The 23,992-nt window shown below is 36.4% G+C and overlaps 2 protein-coding genes across 4 annotated transcripts; one reads left to right on the plus strand and one right to left on the minus strand.

Moving 5' to 3' along the window:
- Window positions 1-2,724: 2,724 nt before the first annotated feature.
- LOC107062130 (uncharacterized) lies at window positions 2,725-3,723 on the minus strand. The gene has a single exon (XM_015312407.1). The coding sequence runs from the start codon at window positions 3,721-3,723 to the stop codon at window positions 2,725-2,727; it is 999 nt and encodes a 332-aa protein (XP_015167893.1).
- Window positions 3,724-9,619: 5,896 nt separating this feature from the next.
- On the plus strand, window positions 9,620-23,859 carry LOC102589471 (uncharacterized). 3 transcript variants are annotated; one of them, XM_015312369.1, is made up of 15 exons: window positions 9,620-9,967; window positions 11,365-13,208; window positions 13,322-13,798; window positions 15,035-15,348; window positions 15,443-15,906; window positions 16,511-16,563; window positions 16,653-16,760; window positions 16,834-18,710; window positions 19,018-19,126; window positions 20,152-20,326; window positions 21,118-21,185; window positions 21,272-21,381; window positions 21,487-22,320; window positions 23,257-23,355; window positions 23,524-23,859. In XM_015312369.1, exons 2-14 carry the CDS (start codon window positions 11,375-11,377, stop codon window positions 23,353-23,355), a joined length of 6,522 nt encoding a protein of 2,173 aa, XP_015167855.1. In that variant the 5' UTR covers window positions 9,620-9,967; window positions 11,365-11,374; the 3' UTR covers window positions 23,524-23,859. The 3 variants fall into 3 exon arrangements, with proteins under 3 accessions (XP_015167855.1, XP_015167853.1, XP_015167854.1); XM_015312367.1 differs by having other exon boundaries at window positions 23,257-23,351; window positions 23,519-23,859; XM_015312368.1 differs by having other exon boundaries at window positions 9,620-9,940; window positions 23,257-23,351; window positions 23,519-23,859.
- Window positions 23,860-23,992: the final 133 nt, after the last annotated feature.

The raw sequence follows: 23,992 nt of genomic DNA on the forward strand, positions 1-23,992 counted from the left end.
ATACTCTGATATTCTTTAGGATCCTCAAGTAAAAAGCCATCACTACTCATGGGACAAGATCCACTTGCCATTGGTGTGCGCATCGGATTAGCTTCAACCATGTTTGCTCGGTCTAAGATCTCATAGATATACTTCTGCTGGCTTAAGAAAAATCCAGAAGGTGAGCGAATAACTTGAACACCCAAGAAGAAATTCAAATCACCAAGATCTTTAATAGAAAAACGATTAGCAAGACACCTAATAAAATCTTCCACCGAACTTTGACGATTACCCGTGATAATTAGATCATCAACATAGACAATGAGATAGAGCATAACTCCAGATTTAGCATATATAAACAAGCAGTGATCTGACTGAGAGTGGCAAAATCCATATGAAATAAGATAGGATTTGAGTTCCTCATACCATGCTCGTGGAGCTTGTTTAAGCCCATAAATTGCTTTGTGAAGCCGACAAACATGAGTGGGATATGTCTCATTCACAAACCCAGGAGGTTGAGACATATAAACTTCTTCGGTTAGAGTACCGTGCAAGAAGGCGTTGTTAACATCTAATTGGCGAAGTGGCCAGTCAAATGTGGCAGCCAATGAGAGAATAACACGCACTGTGGTATGCTTTGCTACTGGAGAATATGTTTCACCATAATCAACACCTGGACGCTGCAAGAAACCTTTAGCAACAAGTCGAGCTTTATAGCGGCTAATACTTCCATCTGAGTTGTATTTAACTCGAAAAACCCACTTAGACCCTACGGGTTTAGCTTGATGATTTGCAGGTACAAGAGACCATGTGCCTTGACTCTTAAGAGCTGATAACTCTTCATTCATGGCAGCACGCCATTTAGGATCTTTTAATGCTTGGCTAACACTCCTAGGCTCAATAGGTTTGAGTATTGAATTGAAAGAAACCAAGGATCTGGTAGGCTTGGATTTACAATGGGAATTTGAGGAGGTGGCTTGCAATTTAGAAGGTTGTGCAGCAGGGGATGATTCAGCTTTAGAAGATAAAGTAGCATTGAGACAAAGTCTTTGAATTGGCTTACTAATATTGTTTTTAGAACGGGTAACCATGGAGTGATTTGGTATAGGGGCAGAAGAAGGAACGGATGAAGTGGAATGGGTTGGCACTGATAATGAGGATGAGGAAGCAGAGGTAGAAGATGATGTGGAAGAAGACATACCTGGGAAAGATGTGATGGAGTTCTCAGGCTCATCTGATGAAGACCGATTGCTGGTGGCAACCTCATGAGAGATACTTCCTGAATCCGATGTTGAAGATATAGCATGAGAAGAGTTACTAGATGGGCTTGATGTAAAAGGAATAATGTGATGAGAGGGAACCCATATATCAACAGTGTTAGACTCAGGACGATTGGCCTTAATTTCCATAGATGAGTATGGAAAATGATGCTCCACAAAGTCCACGTGTCTGGATACATATAACCTAGACTTCACAGGATCAAGACAAAGATAAGCACTTTGATTTTGTGAGTATCCAAGAAAAATACATGGGCTGGAACGAGGTTGCAATTTATTTTGGTTATAAGGCCTTAACCAGGGATAACACAAACAACCAAAGACCCGAAGCTTGGAATAGTTTGGTAGTTTGCCATACAGTCGAAAATAGGGAGACTGGTTCTCTAAAATTTTGGTAGGTAAACGATTGATCAAGTAGGCTGCGGTAGTAAAGGCATATGACCAAAATTTTAAAGGGAGACTCGCATTGTGTAATAGGGTGATACCTGTTTCAACAATATGGCGATGACGACGTTCAGCGGTTGCATTATGTTCAGGGGTATGTGGAGGAGTGAGAAGGTGAGAAATCCCATTGTCTTCAAAGAAGGATCGAAGGTGGATAAATTCGCCACCATTGTCAGAATAGAATGAGATGATGGGCTTTTGAAAAAGCTTTTCTACAACTTTCTTAAATTTGGGAAATATAATGGATACATCAGATTTTCGTTTTATGGGAAAGAACCAGATGTATTTCGTGTAATGATCAACAAATATTAAATAATATTGAAAACCATCTATTGAAATTTCTGGTGAAGGACCCCAAACATCCGAAAAAATGTATTCCAAAGGAGCATTGCTCTTTATTGTAGAGTTGTAGAAAGGAAACTTATGCATTTTACTGCATTTACACGAACTGCAAAAGAAGGATTTTTCTAAAGAAGATGAAATAGCTAAAAGCTTGAAACCTTGACGAAGAGTGGGAGAGGACGGGTGACCGAGACGTCGATGCCAATTGGAAGCACTTGCGGTTGTGGTGGTGGTGAGGGCTTGAGGAGAGGTTGGCGATCGAAGAGATGAAGGCCATGAATAAACACCGTTTTTAGGTTTCCCTGCTAGTAGAGGCGCCCCCGTGCAAAAGTCCTTCACAACAAACGAATAAGGTGAGAACGTGACAGAGACAGAATTATCATTACAAAGTTGATGAACAAAAATAAGGTTCTTTTTCATCTTAGTCACACATAAAACATTGGATAAAGTTAAAGGCCGAGAAAATGAAGGTAAAGAAGCAAATCCTGTATGGGTGATTTTGTGTTATTTACCATCACCGAGCATAATGTCTTCAGTGCCATCATAATCTGAGTGAAGGGACAGATTGTGGAGATCTTGTGTGACGTGATGCGAGGCACCAGAATCAACAAGCCAATTTCCATCATTGCTAGTGTTGTGAGTTGCATAGTTAGCATGTGACTGTTGTGATTGAGACGGAGCATTATTTCTTGTATGTCCATCGGATCCAGATCCATTGATTTAGAGAGAGAATCGCTAATAATTTTCGGCATTGCTTCACGTGATGACCAGGCTTGTCACAAAGTTGGCAAGTAACACGAGGACGGTTTCTGTTGGTGTTTTGACCAGCAAGTTGAGCACCAAAATTGTTGGAAGCAGGTCTATCCGTAGGATTCAAGTTGTTTCCAGGACGTGAAGCATGATTGGGCCGAGAGCGGTTGTTGTGAAGCAATGGTTTAGCAGCAAAATTTGCTGTGATTGGAACTGTGGTAGAGGAAGATGAGCGAATGAGATTCTGCTCAAAATCAAGAAGCTTCTCATGAAGTTCTTCAAATGTCACTGGAGTTTCTCGAGCACGTAGAGCTGCAGTGATAGTGTCATATTCGGCTGGAAGTCCATGAAGAGCATGAAGGAAGAGCTCATCCATTGAAATCTGAATGCCAGCACAAGCTAAAGTGCTGCAGATTTGTTTGATTTTCTGCAGATATGAAGTAATAGAGAGATTACCCTTTTTCAAGTTGCTTAGAGACTCTCTAAGACTCATGATACGAGCACGCGATGGCTTCGCATAGGTTCCCGTCAGATTTTGCCAGAGAGCATAGGAGGATTTGGCATAAATGACAAAGGGAACAATATTATAGGAAGATTTGGCATCAATGACAAAGGGAACAATATCAGAAGATAAAGAGGCAACAATGGCACTCCGAATGAGATGGTCTTGTCGCTGATGAAAAGGAGTGGCTGTTGAACTTGGTGGTTGTTCAATAAAATGGAGAAAATCATATGCAGTGAGGATGGTTTCCCACTGGTATCTCCAGGATTGGTAGTTTGTATTGTCGAGCTTTAGAGGTGCCTGAGCAACAACATTGATATTGATCAACTGCTCATTGCTATTCATGGTGAGAATTGTGGGAGAATTTGGTACAGATACAGGAGAAGATGTAGCTGGGGTGTTCTCAGTGGAGGCAGTGGTTGAAACCATTGTTAGTGGCAGCGGAAAAGACACAAATTCTCAAGGGAAAAAAATAAATGTTGTTAAGCTTTTAGGCTCTTGATACCATATAAACTTTACTGCTGGAGAGAAGAAGTATTTATTTTATTAATATGTATGTGTATTTATACAAGAGAGCAAACTACAAATAAGGAAAGAATCAACTACTAAAGGATTGTGATCTTCACCTAATTATAATAGAAACTAAATCACTAATGAGATACTAAGATATGGAATATCAATCAAGAGATATCACTAATATTTATGAGGTTGAAAATCTTATTGTTCAAATTTGAACTTAAAAATTGCTTCTTTAGAGAGTGTTTGGATAAATTTATACATTGGCCAAACTAGTTTATAAATACTTTTTGATTTGTTCGCGTCTGTTGGTATACAACAAAAGATTTTTTAAGCTAAAATCATAAATTGGTCTCACTCATATGATTTTTCAGTTTATAAACATTATCAGTTGATGGCATATTATACTATTCTATCCTTAAATATATTTTGTAATCTCTAAAATACTTTTTGCCCCCAACAAAATCTCCAATCCCCTCTTCTATTTCCACAATTTGCAATTCTTCATGTAAAAATACTTTCAAAATTTATATATTCTTGAAAATAACGTTAATAACATTTAAATCATTTAACATAAAAGGTGTTTATCAACATTCTTTTTTACCTAATATATTTCAATTGCTTACTACTATCAATTTTGGTACTTTTATCCAAAACGTAATGATTTTTAATCATAAAATCAATTTCAAACATTTAAAAAGTGTTTTTCAACATTTGATGCCTATTAACTAGTTTTAATTAGCTAACTAAACAGACTCTTAATCTTTTTTATCTTAGGTTCTTTCTTGTCGTATTTTATGCATAATCAATATAAATATAATTTTAATTTGATTTGCTTATGGAATCCGCATGGTCCACGGGAGGGTGGGGGACCATTTGCCATTTTATGGCATTAATATCTAATTAAAGATAAAATGTTTTTGTATTTTTTACACCAAAAAATGTTTTCTAAAAATATTTTTTATCCCCAAATTTGAAATATCATATTCTTACGCAATTTATAGAGTTCAACAAACAATCGATATTTCTAGAGTCTAGAGATTGTGTGCTCTTATGTTAGTTGTTAAGCATTAATTGTATGGTCCAAAAAGAATTTTAATCTTGGTAAGCATATTAATACTTCTTTTTGCCAAAAATAATAATGAAGAAAGTGATATTTATGTCTTCGATACATTTGCTTTCTTTCATTTTGTTTCTTTCGAGTCAACAGTGAGAAATATATCTAAAATATTTTGATTTTTATGTTTGAACTAACATGTTTGAGTTTCGTACATGAACTATTATCGATTATTTATCAAAATCACATTTAACCGTCAATCTTTCAAATAGAAAAAGTGAACAACTGATAGTTGAGGTATGTTTTTAATAAATAGTTAATGATAATTCAGATTAAAATCTCACACACACTTAATAGTTTAGATATGAAATTAAAAAAAGAATTATATGTATTTTTATCCATTAACTTTTTTTTTTTTTCAAAGAGCAAAAGTGCAAATTAATTTTTAGTTCACCGTGGCCCATCACCTAAAATAGAAAAGGTAAAAAAAAAGAATATTTATTCCTCAACTTCATATGCCTGCCATGTTCTTTCGTACTCCCTAAGTTTCTTTCTTAGTCAGTTTAAAAAAAGCTTTTTTTTTTTAAATAAAAAAATTAGCAATTTCTTAAGCATAGCTAAGATCGTAAAATTAAATATCCTCCATTTATACTTACTTGTTTATATTTAACTTGACACACCCTTTAAAAAACAATAAATAAATTGTTTTTTTTCTTCAAGACTGACCATACATATCAATGCTCTAAAATAAGAACTTTGGGATAGAGAAAAGAATCACTCATGAACTGTGAAAGAATCCGAAGTCAAAAGGTAAAAAAATTAGGTAAAAAATTCAAAAGGGCAACAAAAATAAGTTTGTAACCAAAAGGGTAACATTTAAATTGTAGGTTAAACGTCGTGTAAATTAGGGTAGCAAGGCACAATTATCACCTATTCATATACACTACCATTTGTTAGCTACAAATAGAAGAGTTTCCTCTCATTTTTAAACTACAAATTTTTAAAGTTTTCTACTATTCTTCTTCTTAAAAAGTCTCAAAGTGTGATTTGCAACAGTTGAATAAATTCGAAGTTCAACGAAATTTCAAGTATCACGTAAGAAAGAATTGGTGAAAAAAATTGTAGCAATCATTCATCAATTTGCACTTGTATTTTTCTCCTACGATTTACATCACACACATACTTCAATATTATTTATATCATTTTAAATATTAATACTAATTAGTATGAGATACGTATGCAACACACGTGTTCGACAATTAGTACTATATATAAACCCATATTAAATTAATAGTATATAACCCTCAATTAATATTACATGTATTCCAACACAAATGACCAAATTTTGAGATATTCGAAATTCATTTGGTCACATTTAATGTTCACGATCTCAATAATGTAACGGCTAAAACGAGAATCACAAAAATAATGATCACTAATTATATAAATTTTCTCACTTTCTCACTATTGTCGTCATTCGAAACACATGAATACACACGTTATCATATTTGTTCTCTTCTGAAACTATTTAAATTATTGTTAATATCAATTTATTCTCTACTAAAATTGTACAAGTTATTGTTATTATTGATTTGTTCTCTACTTAAATTGTCAAGTTATTGTTATTATCTATTTTTTTATTGAAAATGTTCAAGTTATTGTTATTATTGATTTATTCTCTACTAAAATTGTTCAAATTATTATTATTATCAATTTGTTCTTTATTGAAACTATTCAAGTTATTGTTAATACTAATTTGTTCTCTCGTTATATAAATTTCCTCACTTTCTCACTATTGTCATCATCTAAACATAAGAATACACACATTGTTTTATTTGTTCTCTACTGAAACTGTTTAAGAATTTGTAATTATTGACATATATACTTCAATATTATTTATATCATTTCAAAATATTAATACTAATTAATATAAGAAACATGTGCAACACATGTTCGAGAACTAGTACTATACATACACATGATTAATAGTATTATATAACCCACAATTTTAATAGTACACGTGTTCCAACATAAACGACCAAATTTTGAGGTATTCAAAATTCATTTAGTCACATTTTATGTTCATGATCTCAATTATGTAATGGCTAAATGAGAATCACAAATATAATGATCACTAGTTATATAAATTTTCTCACTTTCTCACTATTGTCGTCATTCGAAACACATGAATACACACGTTATAACATTTGTTCTCTACTGGAACTGTTCAAATTATTGTTATTATTGATTTATTTTCTACTAAAACTATTCAAATTATTGTTATTATTGATTTGTTGTCTACTGAAATTGTTCAAGTTATTGTTATTGTTATTGTCTATTTGTTTTTTTTTACTGAAATTGTTCAAGATCGATTTATTCTCTACTGAAACTGTTCAAATTATTAGTATTATCAATTAGTTTTCTATTGAAACTATTCAAGTTATTGTTATTACTAATTTGTTCTGTGGTTGTATACATTTCCTCACTTTCTCACTATTTTCATCATTTGAACACATGAATATACAATACATTGTTATATTTGTTCTCTACTAAATCTGTTTAAGATTTTGTTATTATTGACACACATACTTCACTATTATTTATATCATTTTAAAATATTAATACTAATTAGTATAAGATATATACACGTGCATCGCACGTGTTCGAGAACTAGTACTATATATAAACACATGATTAACAACATATAACTCACAATTAATAATATACGTACTCCAACAGAAACGGTCAAATTTCGAGATATTCGAAATTCATTTAGCAACATTTAATGTTCACGATCTCAATTATGTAACGCCTAAAACGAGAATCACACACACAATTACCACTAGCTGTATAAATTTTCCCACTCTCTCATCCAAAACACATGAATATACACGTTGTCACATTTGTTTTCTATTGAAACTGTTCAAATTACTGTTAATTTCGATTTATTATCTATTCAAATTGTGCAAATTATTGTTATTATTGATTTGTTCTCTACAGAAATTGTTCAAGTTATTGTTATTGTCTATTTTTTTCTTCTGAATCTGTTCAAATTATTGTTGTTATCGATTTATTCTCCACTGAAACTGTTCAAATTATTATTATTATTATTATCAATTTGTTCTCTACTGAAACTATTCAAGTTATTGTTATTACCGATTTATTCTCTAGTTGTATAATTTCATCACTTTCTCGCTATTGTCATCATCTGAACATATGAATACACACATTGTTATATTTGTTCTCTGCTAAAACTGTTTAAGATTTTGTTATTAAAGATTTTTTCTCTACTGAAATTGTTCAAGATTTTGTTATTATCGATTTGTTCTCTACTGAAACTATTCAAGTTATTGTTATTATTGATTTGTTCTTTATTGAAACTGTTCAGTTTTCGTTATTGTCGATTTGTTCTCTATTGAAACTGTTCACGTTATTGTTATTATCGATTTATTCTCTATTGAATTGTTTAGGTTATTATTTTATCAATTATATTTTCCGTTCACCGACCGAAAATATATTAAATATTTTCTTCCTCTTTCTCATTTTCTCAATTACTTAAATTTGATTATTTATCTTATTATTTCCTTTACACTCACATATCAAGGACTAACAAACTTATAGATTAATTACGTTGTCAATGATCTCATTCTTAATAACCGATTGAACTAACAAATAAATTTTAGCCTTAGTAATGTACAGTAAAAATCTTTGTTGATCCGAATACCAATTAAATGCAAGAATTATGAATTGTAAAAGAATGACATTTTTAAGACATACTAAAAATATGGTACATAAGAGCCTACTTGGATGAGATTACAGTAATAAATCACAAATTCTAATTTATAACCTTTGACTTATTTTTTTAAATTTAAAATAAGTGTTTAAATTTCTTATTTTATTCAAACACTGTAAAATTGCTTAAAAGCCATTTTGATTTAAATAATAAGTAGATCCAAACACGCCCTGATTTGGGTAAGAGAGTAATAACAAGAAACTAATGATTAAACTCTCGTTTGATTGTAAATTTGAGATTGAAACTTGAAATCGTATTTGAACATGCATTATACTTTTGATTTTTTTTGTGAATAAAAATAAAATTGAAAATTTTCCCCAAAAACTTGAAAATAATTTTTTATGACAAAACAGATATTTATATTTATTTAATTTAATATATATTTCCAAAAAATCGATCCACTGGCTAAAAAAATCTATTGGTTAACTCACCTGCTTGTGACTTTAAACAACCGCCGGGTGCTTAAACCAAAGAACAACACGTCACACTGCCTCCAAATATAACCAAAACCAATAAGATAATGCCACCTCACTATATTCCCTTCTTTTTTTTCTTCTTAGATTCAGCCCTACTATTCCTTATTATTCACATAAATCACCCCAAAACTTCACAAAATTAACATCACCTTTGATATTTGACCCTAGTTAATCTCTAGTTATTTACACAAAACCCCTCACTTCTTCATAATTTTATCTTCTCTTTGAAATATACAAGATTTTATTTTTATTTTTTTATTTCCATCGAAAAGTCTCATGAGGGATAAAATGCTCCTAGCAAAAGTGATTCCATATACAAGTGGACTCTAACTCAAGATCTCTTGATTACGTAGTTTGTTTATAATTTTTTTTTAAATTTTTATAAAATATCTTCATTTATATATATTTTGGATAAGCGGTCGAAAAAATCTTAATTTATCAAAAAAAATAACACATTTTCACACACTAGCACACCATTTAGTCGCACGTAGAGATAGACACACTTTATTATTTTGTACATATAAATAAGCTTTATTGTACACTTGATTTCAGTAATTTTTCACTTCCTTCACTTTAATATCTTTCTTTGTTCGTTAAAGGGTTGTGGAGGTTTCAGGCGGAGAGATTTCTTCTTCCGGCGACGTCGTTTAGGTGTTGTTGTGTGGTTGGATTATCGAGGATTTAGGGTTAGGGTTTGTGGATTTGGGAGTTGAGTGAAACCCTAGATGTTATGAAGCATCGAGTAGCCGTATCGTTGGGGTTGAGTTGATCGACGGTCGAGATCTCGTCACCGGATGGAGGGAGGTAGCGTCTCTACACTTACTTATTCTGGTACTGTTCATTTCCTCAGCCGTGTTAATTTTTATTTTTTGACCTGTTGTTTTCATCGACAGTAAATGCAGGTGTGTGACTTGTTAGATTGAGAGTTTTTTTTGGTGATTTTTGTGGTGATTTGCTAATTTGGGTTGTATAAAAGATTGTCCTTTTTTGGTTTTACATAGATAAAGAAGAAGGGTAGTTTGTAAGAGTTGAACGTCAAGCTCAGGTTCAAATCCCATCAGAGACGGAAACACGAAACACTAGGTGTTTCTTCTTATTTGTCCTAGCGATGGTGGAGAGAGTTACTTGCTACCTGTTGTAGGTGGATGGTGGCGTTAGTTGAGGTGTGCGAATGCTGATCCAGACACCACAATTATAAAAAAAAAAGTTTCTTTCTTTTGGTCTGTACCTAGGTAGCATGAAGTGCAGCGTTAGCTACATTTCAATCCCACATTAGTTACCTTGGCTAGTAGAATTCTTGATATCCAGTTAGCTCTATTTGAACCTATTCCAATACTCATTTCTATGTTTAAGACAAAGGGGTCTTTAGCCAGATGCTTTTCACAACCGACTACAAATTTCTAGTCAAACTAGAAAGATTCTTGGGAAAATGGGGCCTTTTTCTTTTTATGTAGCATCTTATCCTGAATTTTTGTCTATTTCTAGAGGTTTTGTTTTGAAGTAGTCTCTCCTTGTAAAACATTTAATTGAGGTAGGAGGACTGAAATAGACTTGTGTATTCGTGAACTCGTGTTTAATTTTTTTAGATAACACCCTTTCTTTATAGAGCAATTTTCTGTAGTTCTAACCTTGATGACTTCCTTGCTAGTTTATCGACTTCCTTAGGTTTGGGCGGCTCTATATCAATCTTTCCCTCTCTCTCTTCCTGATTAATCTTGGTGCCGTTAGTGTAATAATATATTGACTTTATGACACAAAATAGTGCAAAATTATATTGGCTGAATAAAAAAGAGGGTAATCGAGTCATAGGTTATAGTTTTAGAGTTGGGCCTGAAGGTCAGGTTATATGCCAATCAATGTTGCTAAAGGCTCGCTTAAAGTGTGCTTAACACCTGAAACTTGGCGAAGTGCAGGTTATGCACTTGTATTTGCTTATATATTTTATGATTATTTATCAATTATGGTTTTTCATTATTTTGTCCAAATAATCCAAGCTGTAATTACACTTGAAGTTCCAAGAGAAAGTTGTCGCATTTTTGTGCTTTTCACTTTTGGCTATTCTGATGCCATTTTATAAGTACAACCACCATATCTATAAAAACAAGTACAACCTCAACATTTGGCTTTCCAGTTTATTTTCTTGGAATATTTGGATGGCTTTAGGAGGAAAATCTTTTGACATATATGAATTCTTTTATTAGTCCTAACTAATTGGTTTTGCTGTCCAGGGATATACAGATGGATTACAATGACAATGATTATCAAAGTCATTTAGCTGGTGAAGACAGCTCCAAAGTTTCCTCTGTTTTGCATCCCTATGCTCTTCCCAAGTTCGATTTTGACGATAGTCTTCAGGGGCATTTAAGATTTGACAGCTTAGTTGAAAACGAGGTTTTCCTTGGTATCCCCACTCAGGAAGACAATCATTGGATTGAGGATTTTTCTCGGGGAAGTAGTGGAATAGAGTTCAGTTCAAGTGCTACCGATTCTTGCTCCATACCAAGACGTAATAATGTCTGGTCTGAGGCAACATCCACAGAATCTGTTGAAATGTTATTGAAATCGGTTCGTCAGGAAGAAATGGTTCCAGGGGACACTATTATTGAGGAGTCAGATGCTGGAAATGAATTGGGTTGCTTAATCCAGCCAGCAGAATCTAGTTTGAAGTTGGATGATAAAAGAGATGATGTTAAAGACTCTAGCTCAGCAGCACCAGCGGATGAGTCAGTTGAGTTTAGTGGTTCGTTTTCTAGGTGTGAGAGAACAAAGATAGAAGGCATTCATATTGTATGTGCTCCAGAAAGGCAGGAGGTGGAACCTATTGCTGATGGATGTTCTGACATTGCTGGTGAGACATATTCTGGTTTTAATACTGAGGAAAAGTTACAGACTGAAATAAAAAGCATTGATGAAAATTTAGGGGAAGTTAAGACATCACTAAGTGAATCTCTACCCGATAATTCTAATAGGCAACCATCCATTCCTGTAACTGAAAGTGCAATTAAGGAGTGCCTTACAGATTCTCTTTCTGCGAGTATCGAGATTTTGGCTAGTCAGCATAATTCAACCAACTGTGATAGTGGGAATACAAGTGGTCTACCAAGTGAACATCACAAACCAGTAGAGAAACACATATCTGTCAGCAAAGAGTCTAGTTTGGGTGATGGAAAGACGCGTGGATGTGCTGTTGATAGTAAAACTTGTACCTCTAATGCCAGTCCTCCCTCTCTTGCTGCTTCAGAACTGGATGTAGGTGAAGAGCTTTCAACTGAAACCAGAATGATTAAATCAGAGGAACCTCGTGTGCAGAGGAACGAATGCAGTCTTACTACTGAGGGATGCAACGAAGATACTTCTTATGTTGAACATGCTGAAGCGGTTTTCTCAAAAGGCTTGCAAGATAAACTACTGGCTGAAGGTAATAGCATACCATGTGAGAATGAGGAGGCGTCTGGAAGTCAGAATTGCTTAGATACAAGAGACACTAAGAATCAAGAAGGCAGCTCCAAGGGTCAGACAGAGAAGGTCTCTGCAATGCAGATGTCAGATGGACTGACTACTTCTACTGAGAAAGAGGAGAATAATCTGGATGGTCATTCTCCACTTAATCTTGGCACTTCAGAGGTATGTACAGTATCAGAGATCTCCGAGCCGTCAAAACAGAATAATGGTAATGGTATCTATGCTCTAGAAGGTCCGAATAATATACAAGAGACATCTGTTTCTGCTGAACTCGTGGAGAGGCCAGTATCTGAGAATTTAGAAACTGGAAATGATGCTGATAGGGTCTCCGAAGGATATGCATGTGCTGGAGACCACATCTCCTTGTCTGTGCCTGCTGGATCCATGGACATATGTAGGGAAACCTTCTCCCATGTGGTTGATGTTGATACTTCTAATGTGGATGTCACTGGTGGTAAGCATAAGGAGGAAGTGCTGCCTGTAGAAACTGAGATGGTGAGATCTTGTGTGCGTGACCATGAGGTTAGATCCTCTGTGGCAGGAGAATCTGAACAAATCTCTGACCAAGGTCATGGATCACAATTTGAATCTTCCACATTGAATAATCAAGGTATTATATTCTATTTCTCATATTAGTGCTTAATTATTGTAGGCGGGCCGTGTTCCAGAAATTGGTCTTTTAACACCCTTTGTTACTTACTGTTACTTGGTGTGGCTTTGCAGCATCAGATGTTGGTTTTGACGGTAGGAACTTAATCTTAGGTGGTGACCCAGTGAGTGGTCCGTCGCTTTCTGGTAGTGGTGCGATTGCAACTGAAATAGTTGATAACGATGAAAAGCTGAAGCCAGTGTCAGTAATGGGAGGGTCAGATCATTTTGCAGGAAAGAAAGAAATGGAAGCTGTTCTAAGCAGGGAAGCAGAAGTGTCAACACTGAAGGAGTCTTCTGAAGGGGCAGGCCAGCTAGGTCCCCTTTCCAACGATGGAAAAGATGCAGCTGGTGACTGCCATATGGAAATAAAACCTATGATTGTTGATCAGGATGTTCTTATTCAGGATAATTCCGATTCAGCAAGCCACATTGAGCAAGCAGCAAGTGCTGAAGCAAATATTGAGGGTCCTGGTGCTAGAGCTGAGGCAGCCCCTATTGCAAAGAATCAGGAGATGAAAGTAGAAACAATGAAGTTGGGTAAAGTTGGAGGTTTGTCATCTATTTCTTGCACTCGTAATTATACCATTGATCTGTTGGTTGCTCACTGATGATCATTTATTCTTGAAAGTGGGCTTATTTAGTTGGTGTTTGGATTGGCTTAATGAAGTGATTTTTGGCTTTTAAGCTCTTTTTTAGTGTTGGAAGTGTTTGGGCAACACAAAAAGTGCTTCTAAGCATTTTTTTAAGGCCGAAAAAGTTTTTAAAAAAGCCAAAAGTTGGGTGTTCCCAACTTTTGACTTTTAGCTTATAAGCCACTTAAAAAAGCCCATCCAAACACCACCTTAGTTATATACTGTATACTTGTCTCCATCTTCTCTCAACTTCCTCTGGACCGTGGTTCTTCAATTTGTAAGTTCTGCTTTTTAATTCGCCCTGTCATATGTACCACAACTTTTTTCTTGGACTGAACTGTAGTAACAAACTAGTTTGCTAAGGAATTATTTACAAGCTAATTTTTCCTCTCATTTCATTAGCGGTACTTCAGTATGTAAATATTCTTTTTAAATTCTCCCTGTCGTATGTACCACAACTTGTTTGGACTGAAGCGTAGTTACAAGCTAGTTTTCTAAATAATTTTTTTTCAAGCTAATTTCTCCTCTCATTTCATTTGGAGCGAACTTGTAGTTGGTGAACATTATGGGCTTCTTGGTCAAGTACTGAACCATTATCTTTGTGTGCTGAAAAGCATGACATAAGCAGTAGTGTGTGTTTGCTTTCATTGGCTGCTTTGTGGCCTGAGAGATCCCCATTTATTCTGGTACTGCAGATGATTATTATACTGACTGGTCTCGGTCTCATATTCTATAGGAAATATCTCTGTCATCATATATGTGGTGTGTAATAAACATATGAAAGCGCATGAGTATACTTGAGCAATGTTGAACTAGTGCAAGGCTGTTCATCTTGTCACATCACACACAATTATGATACCGAAAAGATTTGTAAAAGAAGGAAATAAGAAGAAAAGGACTTTGAGCCTATGTTATGTTTTTGAAATTGTAGAATGTCTCTTGGTCAAAAAGGGGCTGAGAGTAGATGAGGGTATGATAGTTTAGATAGAAACGAGCAAAAAGAGCAATGTCTGGGTTGAGTCCAATATAATGATACATAGTAGCAAATTGCATGAAAAAGTCTTAAATGTCAGTTGCAATTTTGGTAGCATTCAAAAATAAAAGGCCTTCTAATGAACGAAAGAATTTTGAAATGATTTAGTTTCCTTTGCAGTTGAGGGTAGTTCTGATGTTATTGGTGGACTTAAACATGATTCCACTTCTGTCCTAAGTTATACTGCACTTTCACCAAGTGAAAAGAAAACGACCCCGAGTAGAAGTAGAGCTGTAGTTGAGAAGGTTGCTCCCCTTGTCGATACAACTGAAATTGGTGGTATAGTGCTGTCCACCTCCATAATTTCAGGAGAAAAAGCTTCCACTAAAACAGATAGGAGCTTTACTTTTGATGTAAGTCCATTGGCTGCTGGTAGTGCCAAGGGAGAAGCTGACAAATCAATCACCAGTACTCAAGCCTGCCAACCAACTGAGGTCTGCTTTCTCTTCTAATGTCGTATAATTTAGTTGTGTATTGTGCTTCTTACAACTCCTCAATCTGTTCTAACTTTCTCAGTCTGAATTGCAGTTGAAGGCTGGGGATAGACTGCATTTGACATCTGGCAGCAAGCAAACTGATACTAAGATCATGCAGAAAATTTCTCATGGTAGTCCCCTGGTACCTGATAAAGGGACTCCGTCTGGGGGTGCTAAGGGTGATCGCAAGGGAAGACGTGGCTCAGGGAAATCAGGTAAAGAAAACCCTAGAAAGGGAAGCCAATTGAAGGAGATAAACTCATCGAAGCAGTCGGATAGAGGAGACAATTCTTGTGGTCAGTTTAGCCCCTCTGTGGCTGTGCAAAAAAATCAATTTGAAACTGGAACTGGAACTGCTGAGCGCAATATTACAAAGTCCAGCGGGGTTGTTTCCTTTCCAACTTCAAGTTTACCTGATTTAAACACTTCTTCTGCATCCGTATTGTTTCACCAACCTTTCACAGATCTACAACAAGTGCAACTGCGAGCTCAAATTTTTGTTTATGGGTCTCTGATGTGAGTCTGATTTTCCATTTTCTGATTTTTTTATGCATATGTGCTGGTAGCTATCGAGGAGAAAATAAAACCCAAGTAGTGTAAGCGCCAAATTCGCCTCAATGGAAAATTGGTAGAACATGTTGGCTTTAACTATGACTTTGTATTATAGATGGGTAGAAATGTTTTTTTTTTGGGGTGGTGGTGGGGGTGGGCTGACAAGAGGATGAGAATTAGCATAATAACTTTCATACTACCTACCTCTTTCTATACGACTATACCAAATCTGCTTAGAAGGAAGCTATAAAAGAAATGAATAGAGGAGATTCAACCTTTCTAAAGAAGAAGGAAGTGATTCAATTTCACAGATTTGAAGGAGATAATAAGAAAGAGAATGAAAATAGTTATGTATAGTGATAGTAAATACTTGAAAGTAATAATTTTCCCTTTCTCCCAATATTGGTTATCGTTCAAAAGTTTGAGTATTCCTCAAGACGTTGTTCTTTTGGTTCAAGGTAAGAGAAAACGACCACCTTTTTGGTGGGTGTTTCAGTTGGTCTAATTCATTCATGTTGTAAGACCACTATTGTGTTTGATTTTGTTGCTTTTCAAATGGTTGCTCCAGACAAGGTACAGCACCGGAAGAAGCTTGTATGGTTTCAGCTTTTGGGACAGCTGGTTAGTTTGCTAGCTTCACGTAGTTATATTTCATGTTTTTTTTTTAAAAATTTTTGGACATGTGATTAGTTACTTGAGATACTCTGCAGATGGATGCAGAAGTCTTTGGGACCCTGCATGGCGTGCTTGTGTTGAAAGGATTCATGGACAGAGATCTCGCTCTGTAAACAATGAAACTCCATCTCATCCACGTTCAGGTAGTTGAACCTCTTGATTTTTTTCTTTCATGTTATGGTGCTACTGATTGTACTTAAGAAGTGAGAATTGCAGGTCCCAGAACTCCAGATCAAGCAAACAAACAGGCCGTGCATCAAAATAAGGTTACTACTTCGGCAGCCGGGCGAGCAGGCGGCAAGGCTTCCAATTCACCTGCTGTTAGTCCTATGATACCACTTTCATCCCCTCTTTGGAATATGGCTACCCCTTCCCGTGATGGGCTATCATCCGCTAGAGGAGCCCTGATTGATTATAAGGCACTTCCTTCTATGCATCCCTATCAGACTCCCCCAGCACGAAATTTTGTGGGGCACACTGCCTCTTGGCTACCACAAGCCCCTTTTCCTGGTCCCTGGGTTGCTTCTCCACAAAATTCTCCATTTGATATTAGTGCACAGCCTCCTGCATTGCCTGTTACAGAGTCTGTGAAATTAACCCCGGTAAAGGAGTCATCCTTATCGATTTCTGCTGGTGCAAAGCATGCACCGCCTGGTTCGGTGGCTCATGCTGGGGATAGTGGTATCCAGTCTGGAGCTTCTCCGCATGACAACAAGAAGGCCCCAGTGTTGCCTGCTCAGTGTTCAGCTGATCAGAAATCCAGAAAGAGAAAAAAGGCATCTGGTACTGAGGATCGTATCCAAAAATCTAAGCTTGGCACCTCTTTTGAATCAGTTACTGCCCCTGTCATTTGTACTCAGTTATCAAATAAGGCTCCTGCATCTGATGACTTTGGCCAGTTATCATCAATTGCTGTGGCACCGTTGGTTGCTCATAGCCAGACAGGACCTACATCTGTTCCCATAATTGGGGGCCATTTTTCTACATCAGTTGTCATCGAACCACCTTCTAGCTCTGCACCTAAAAACAATTCTGATATACCAATCACCTCCGCCCCATCTTCCACTGAGCTCTCTAAGAGAGAGCTTGATTTAGGAAAAAAGACTCCAACTTTGGAATACTTGAGCAAAGTTGAGGAGGCTAAGCTGCAGGCAGAGGAGGCTGCTGCAAATGCTACTGCTGCAGTCAGTCACTGCCAAGATGTGTGGAGCCAGTTAGACAAGCACAAACACTCTGACTTGGCATCAGATGTTGAGTTTAAGCTGACATCTGCTGCCGTTGCTGTAGCAGCTGCTACTTCTGTTGCAAAGGCCGCAGCTGCGGCTGCTAAGCTTGCATCAAATGCTGCATTGCAAGCTAAACTGATGGCGGATGAGGCAATGAAATCATTTGGTGTGAGTAATCCTTCTAAAACCCATGCCGCCTCCTTCCCTAATATTGTGAACAACTTGGGGAGTGCCACCCCTTCTTCTGTACTGAAAAGTCAGGATGTTGACAATGGTTCTAGTTCAATTATATATGCGGCTAGGGAGGCGTCGAGGAGAAGGATCGAAGCAGCTTCAGCTGCATCAAGGCATGCTGAGAATTTGGATGCCATAGTTAAGGCTGCGGAACTGGCAGCTGAAGCTGTGTCACATGCTGGGAAAGTTGTTGCGTTAGTTGATCCTTTGCCTCTGACTCAATTAGTGGAAGGTGGTCCAGATAGCTACTGGAAAGTTCCCCAAACACTCTCTGGGCAGGGTGTCAAGCCTAACAAGGTAAATGGGGATGAATCGGGTATTCCCAATGTCGAAAAGACTCCTGGCATGTTTTCCAAGCAATCTGAGGGTCCATCTGTTGAAGAGATGCATCACATGGTTCCTGCTTGCCAGACTACTAGTGTATCTGGTAATATCATAGAGGACAACATGAGGAATGATGAAGTTACTCAAACTCCTGTTACAGGTGTTGAAAAAGATGTAAGAGGAGTAAAGGGTCATATTATGTCAGAGGTGAGTAAGACTGTCGGCGTAGCTGCTGAGTCATCCCATGATCTGGTTGAAGCATGTGGAGATTTGGCAAGCTCCAGGATGCAAGAGGGTTCCCTCGTGGAGGTATGTTAATAGTAACTTTATCATCTTTTGTCTGCCTCATTGAATGCAAGATACTCACTGTAAGTTCCTTCTTTTAGATAGATAGTTGAGAATTCCCAATATTTTTGTCTCATGGGATTGTATTCTTAGAATTTTGTGCACGTACAGAAGCTATATGTTTAAACTTAAGCTTTTTTTACTTTGTCAATTTATTTGCTGTTATCCATCGTGCTCCATTTTCAGCACTTCAATGCTTATTTGTGTTGTTAATTTACTGATGGTGTAACACATTGTTGGTTTAATTGATTAATAATATCTTTACTGATAGGTTTTTAAAGATAGTGATGATGGTAAGAGAGCCTGGTACTCAGCCAAAGTGTTGACTTTAAAGAACGGAAAAGCTCTTGTTTGTTTCACTGACCACCAGTCTGATGAAGGTAAGATGAAAACGATACATAATTTACAAGTTATTTGATTAGCACTGACGGGTTGATCTTGAGCATTAAATGGAATAGGTAAACTTTCCTTTCTAATTATTCATAGCAATATGGATGAGTGATTCAGTGTTTTGTTTGGATTTTTGGATGCATCTGCTGCTAAAGATAAACCCTATTGTCATGTTGATGCTTGTAAATCTAAGTTTTGCTGATGCTTGTAAGCACTACCACATGGTTGGGGGTTTGAGTCTTTGTGGGAAAGAGGAAATTTTTATCTCTTGCCCCTTCTAAGGGGTAGGGTCTCAGGGCAGTGGAGTTTACCATTTTAAGAAGAATCATCCTCGTTTTTTGGACCTATTGAAGAATAGAACCTATGAAATGCAGAAAAGAACTAGATGATTAACTCTCTTATTCTAACTTTCCACATGATTCAAAAGTCTTCTTTACTTAAACTCTATGCCAAGTCAAAACCAAACAAACCAATTGAAATGGAGGGAGTGTTTGTTATCAATATTTGAAAGTGCATAATTATATTTTTAAACGTAATCAATATATAGTTCAAATAAAAGTAGAAATTAAACATCACATCAATAATATATTGCTCCCTCTTTGACTGGGCATGGAGTTCAAGAAATAAAGGGGGACTTTTGAATCTTGTGGTCTTAAATTAAAGATGTGTATAGTCCTTTAAATCTTGTGCTGTTAAACCTGTCAGGTAGGATGTTTGGAAGTAGGGAACGTACTAAATATAGAATGTGACACTTAAACTGGGACATATTAAAAATGGAAAATATTTTAGGTTTGGAATTAGGGAACGTACTAAACTATGAAATATCTCATTTCAGCAAAGAAAATTGCCTTCATGAGAATCTAATTTTGATGTGACCTGATCCCTGTTTATGTGATGATCCAATATTTTAGGTTGCATATAGAAAATGACTAGGAAGCCAAAAAGCGATGACATTTGTTGTCGTGGGCAAGGACTTTGTGGCTTAAAAAGCTGTTATTGCCTTCCAATCTTTCAGGGCTTGAACAGTTTAAGGACTGGGTACCTCTAGATGCTGGAAGTGATGAACCACCAAGAATACGTCCTGCGCATCCAGTGACTGCTCTGCAAGGAGGAAAAAAGAGACGAAGAGCAGTTGTTAAGGAGCATACATGGTATGTTGGAGATAGAGTTGATGCATGGATCGACTACCGGTAAGATCTACTTATCATATTACTTCGCAATCCCTCCTTCCCCAGTGATTGAGTTCACGTCTAGTTTATGCTTCCTTGGGGCAGTATTGTTTATAATAATTTCTCAGGACAAATTCTTTGATTTATATTTTATGATTTTGTTAGGTTTTTACTTTGCTTGTGAAGTTATAAGAACATTGATACTTTAGCTTTGAATGTCTTGAGGTCTTATTCATCTATCTTCAAACTTAATTGCATGTATCCCAATATGTGGCAAACACTATATGACTTCTTCACGTCAAAACTTCAGATTTTTATCAACTTTGTTCGCAATGTTGTAATAAACATCTTCAAAATCCAGAATGAATTTACATTGTTGAAACAAGAACTTCCAATTCAAAGCACTTTTCATGATAGAACTTGCAATGTTCTTTCGCATTGTGCTTCCCAAAAAATGGAAGCTTCTAATTATTTTCTCTCTTGCACAAGCCCTGGAAACCACCATGGCACCAGTGACCATGGCATCAGTGTACTGGTAAGAGCTCAACATGTCATGTGTTGTACACATGTTTTTGAACCCTGCCACAGACAGAAACACGGTCCATGGGAATTTCTCGGTTATAGATATAATATAATTGAAGGCAGTAATTTATAAAACCTAATTTTTCTGATCTCATTAATTCAAATTGTCAGGTTAAAGGCGGACAAGGAGATCTATATATTTTTTCTTTTGCTTTATAGTTTATTTGATTTTTCAATGTGAATCTTATTTTTTCTACGTCTTGCTTTCTTTTTTGTAAAATGTGTTCTAGCTGGCGGGAGGGTGTCATTGCTGAGAAGAACAAAAGGGACGAGACTACATTTAGTGTCAACTTTCCAGGTATTCTTTTTGTTTTGAGTTTCAATTGTTTCCTGTCATTCCATGCGGTTGATTAAACTGATGAGACTTTTGGGTCATTTCCACAGCTTATGGAGATACTGCAGTTGTCAGAGCATGGCATCTCCGACCAAGCCTTGTATGGAAAGATGGAGAGTGGGTTGAATGGCCCAGATCAAGACATGACTTCTTGTCCCAGGTCTGATGTCTACATACTTTTACTATATTCTTTTTTATCAATTGAGCAAGGATTTGATTTATTCCAGTTGCTTATCTATGATTGTTTATTATTTTACATAAATAGGGTGATACACCTAAGGAGAAGCGAGTGAAGCTGGGCAATCCTGCTAGTGAGGATACTGGAAATGATGGTCTGTCAAAAAAAATGGAACCACTGGTGCCAGTGACAAACGAATCAGCAACATTGCTTCCTTTGTCTGTCACTGAAAAAACATTTAATATTGGTAGTAACAAAGATGACAGTAAGCCCAACACACTTCGAACAATGAGGTCTGGTTTGCACAAAGAGGGATCAAAAGTCTTTGGTGTTCCTAAGCCAGGAAAGAAAAGGAAGTTTATGGAAGTAAGCAAGCATTATGTTTCAGACAGAGCAACTAAGAGTAATGCGGCACCGGCACATGGTTCAGCCAAGTTCACAAAATATTTGATGCCTCAAGCAACAGGCACTGGTGGATGGAAAACCAATTCTAGAACTGATCTGAAGGAGAAACAACAAACTATTGAAGCTCGACGGAAACTTCCTAAACCAAGTAAGCCTCCTAGTTCAGCTAGAACTTTGAAGGATAATAGTATTACATCCACTGGAGATGCTAGTGGAGCTGACCACACGGTAGGTGATGCAATTGAGGATGCTAAGCATGAAGCACAACAGCCTAATGTGGGCAATTTTGTGTCAAATGCGGAAGAAGGGGCTGAAGGTCCCTTGAAATTTCGTTCAGAAGCTCTTCCCACCAACATCCCAAAGAAAGCTTCCACATCATCTAACAGAGGGGAGGGCATGAAGAAGAGAATCCCCATATCCAATTTGAAGTCGAGCAAAATTGAAGTAAAGGACAAAATGATGCCTGAAGTCAATGAACCCCGCAGATCAAACCGAAAGATTCAACCAACATCAAGGGTAAGGCTTCTGTTTGATTTAAGTATACTCAACTCTGAGAGGATGTCACTTTTTTTTTTTAATCAGTAAAAGATAAGTTCATTGATTCAGTAACAAGTGCATGCTGGGATGTATACATCACAGGTTGTATTATGAGCACAAAAAATCAATCATGGGTTTCATATTATTAGTTAAAGCATTGTTGCACAAAAAAGTAAAGAGGGTACATTAGTACATTTAGCTACAAAATTCTTGTGTTTCTTTTGAGCATTTTTTGGGGTTAGTTTTTGTGAAATATTGTGATTGCCTTTTCAAGTATGTTGGTCACAATTACTTCTGTGTGGGTTAAACCAATACTTCTGGGTAATTATATTAACCGACTGCGTAAGAGGACATTAGTTAAGCTAGCAGGTTCTCCTAAATCCTAAAATTAGTTTTCAAGTGATTGGAGTGCCTTTAGGCAGTAAGATATCTTCTGCCTTAACCAATCAGAACTCAATTGAACATAGAAATGCCTATGTCATAAAGAGTCTAAAGCGATTTAGAGACAGTTAGCTTAACCTGTTGTGTTTTTTAAATTTTGATCACCCATGTCTTGCTTGTTTCCTTTCACTTCCTGATATGAAAAGATGGGAAGCAATAAATAATCTTTCATTCATATGGTTATTTTGAAGTGTGTGTTCTTGGTATGCTCTTTGGAAAAGAATGCTGGGAATTTATTGTGTCACTAGTACCTGGCCTCCACCATTATGGTGCCTTTCTTCTCCACTAATTTGGCTACCAAATTAAGATCAAATCAACCCTTTTAAATGTCATCTCCATTGCCAATTGGAACAGATCGCCCTCCTCTTCATGACTGGCATTTATGTTTGCGTATAAATATTCTGCAATAATGGTTTAGATAATTTCTGGGTAAGAACAGATGTTTTAAAATGGTATTTGATTTGTTGCATGCAGTTATTGGAGGGACTACAAAGCTCGTTGATTATCTCTAAGCTTCCATCTGTTTCACATGATAAAAGTAGCAGAAGTCATAGCAGGGGTGCATCAAGGTAAGTTTTGAAATATCTCCCATTTTTTAGGTCCCCTGCTTCCCAGTTATCCGGTCAAAGACATTCACATCCGAGTTCTTTCACCAATTGTTTGCCTCTTCAGTATGTTAGGTAGACCATTGGAAAGCAGGGTTAGTCTTTTGAAAAATTGCTATTTTTTCCTGCAGGTAAATAGTGAAGGGGGAGAGTGCTTTCAAATGTTTCTGCTCAGCCCGGGTTATCATCAAGATGATCAGGATGCCAGTGTTTGATGTTTTCCTGTACATTTAATTATAGAGTTGAAAATTGGGAAAGGGAAGTTCTCACTTCCTGGCTGTAAAATTTAGGCATTAGATGTTCATAATGATTTAGTCCTTTACAGAATTTGTGAAGGACTGTTCTAGCCGGAGTAGGTTGTAAATGGGATTGTCGATGTCAGTTTTTAAAAATTGCTAGAGTTATTCTGAAACAATCTTAATCTTCAAATATTTGCAGCCTTCTCACCCAACAAGTTTTGCAGATTGATGTTTACCTTAAAGACTAGCATGCCGTCTTTTTGTTATGTGATTGTAGAATGCCCTCGAAACAAATTTGTTTCATTTTTAGCACTGATGTCATTACTCTTACGATGAAACATGCTATGTTGTTCTATCATTTGCAAA

This window comes from Solanum tuberosum, unplaced genomic scaffold (genome assembly GCF_000226075.1).
Source record: "Solanum tuberosum cultivar DM 1-3 516 R44 unplaced genomic scaffold, SolTub_3.0 scf00201, whole genome shotgun sequence".
In the NCBI taxonomy this organism is placed as follows: domain Eukaryota; kingdom Viridiplantae; phylum Streptophyta; class Magnoliopsida; order Solanales; family Solanaceae; genus Solanum; species Solanum tuberosum.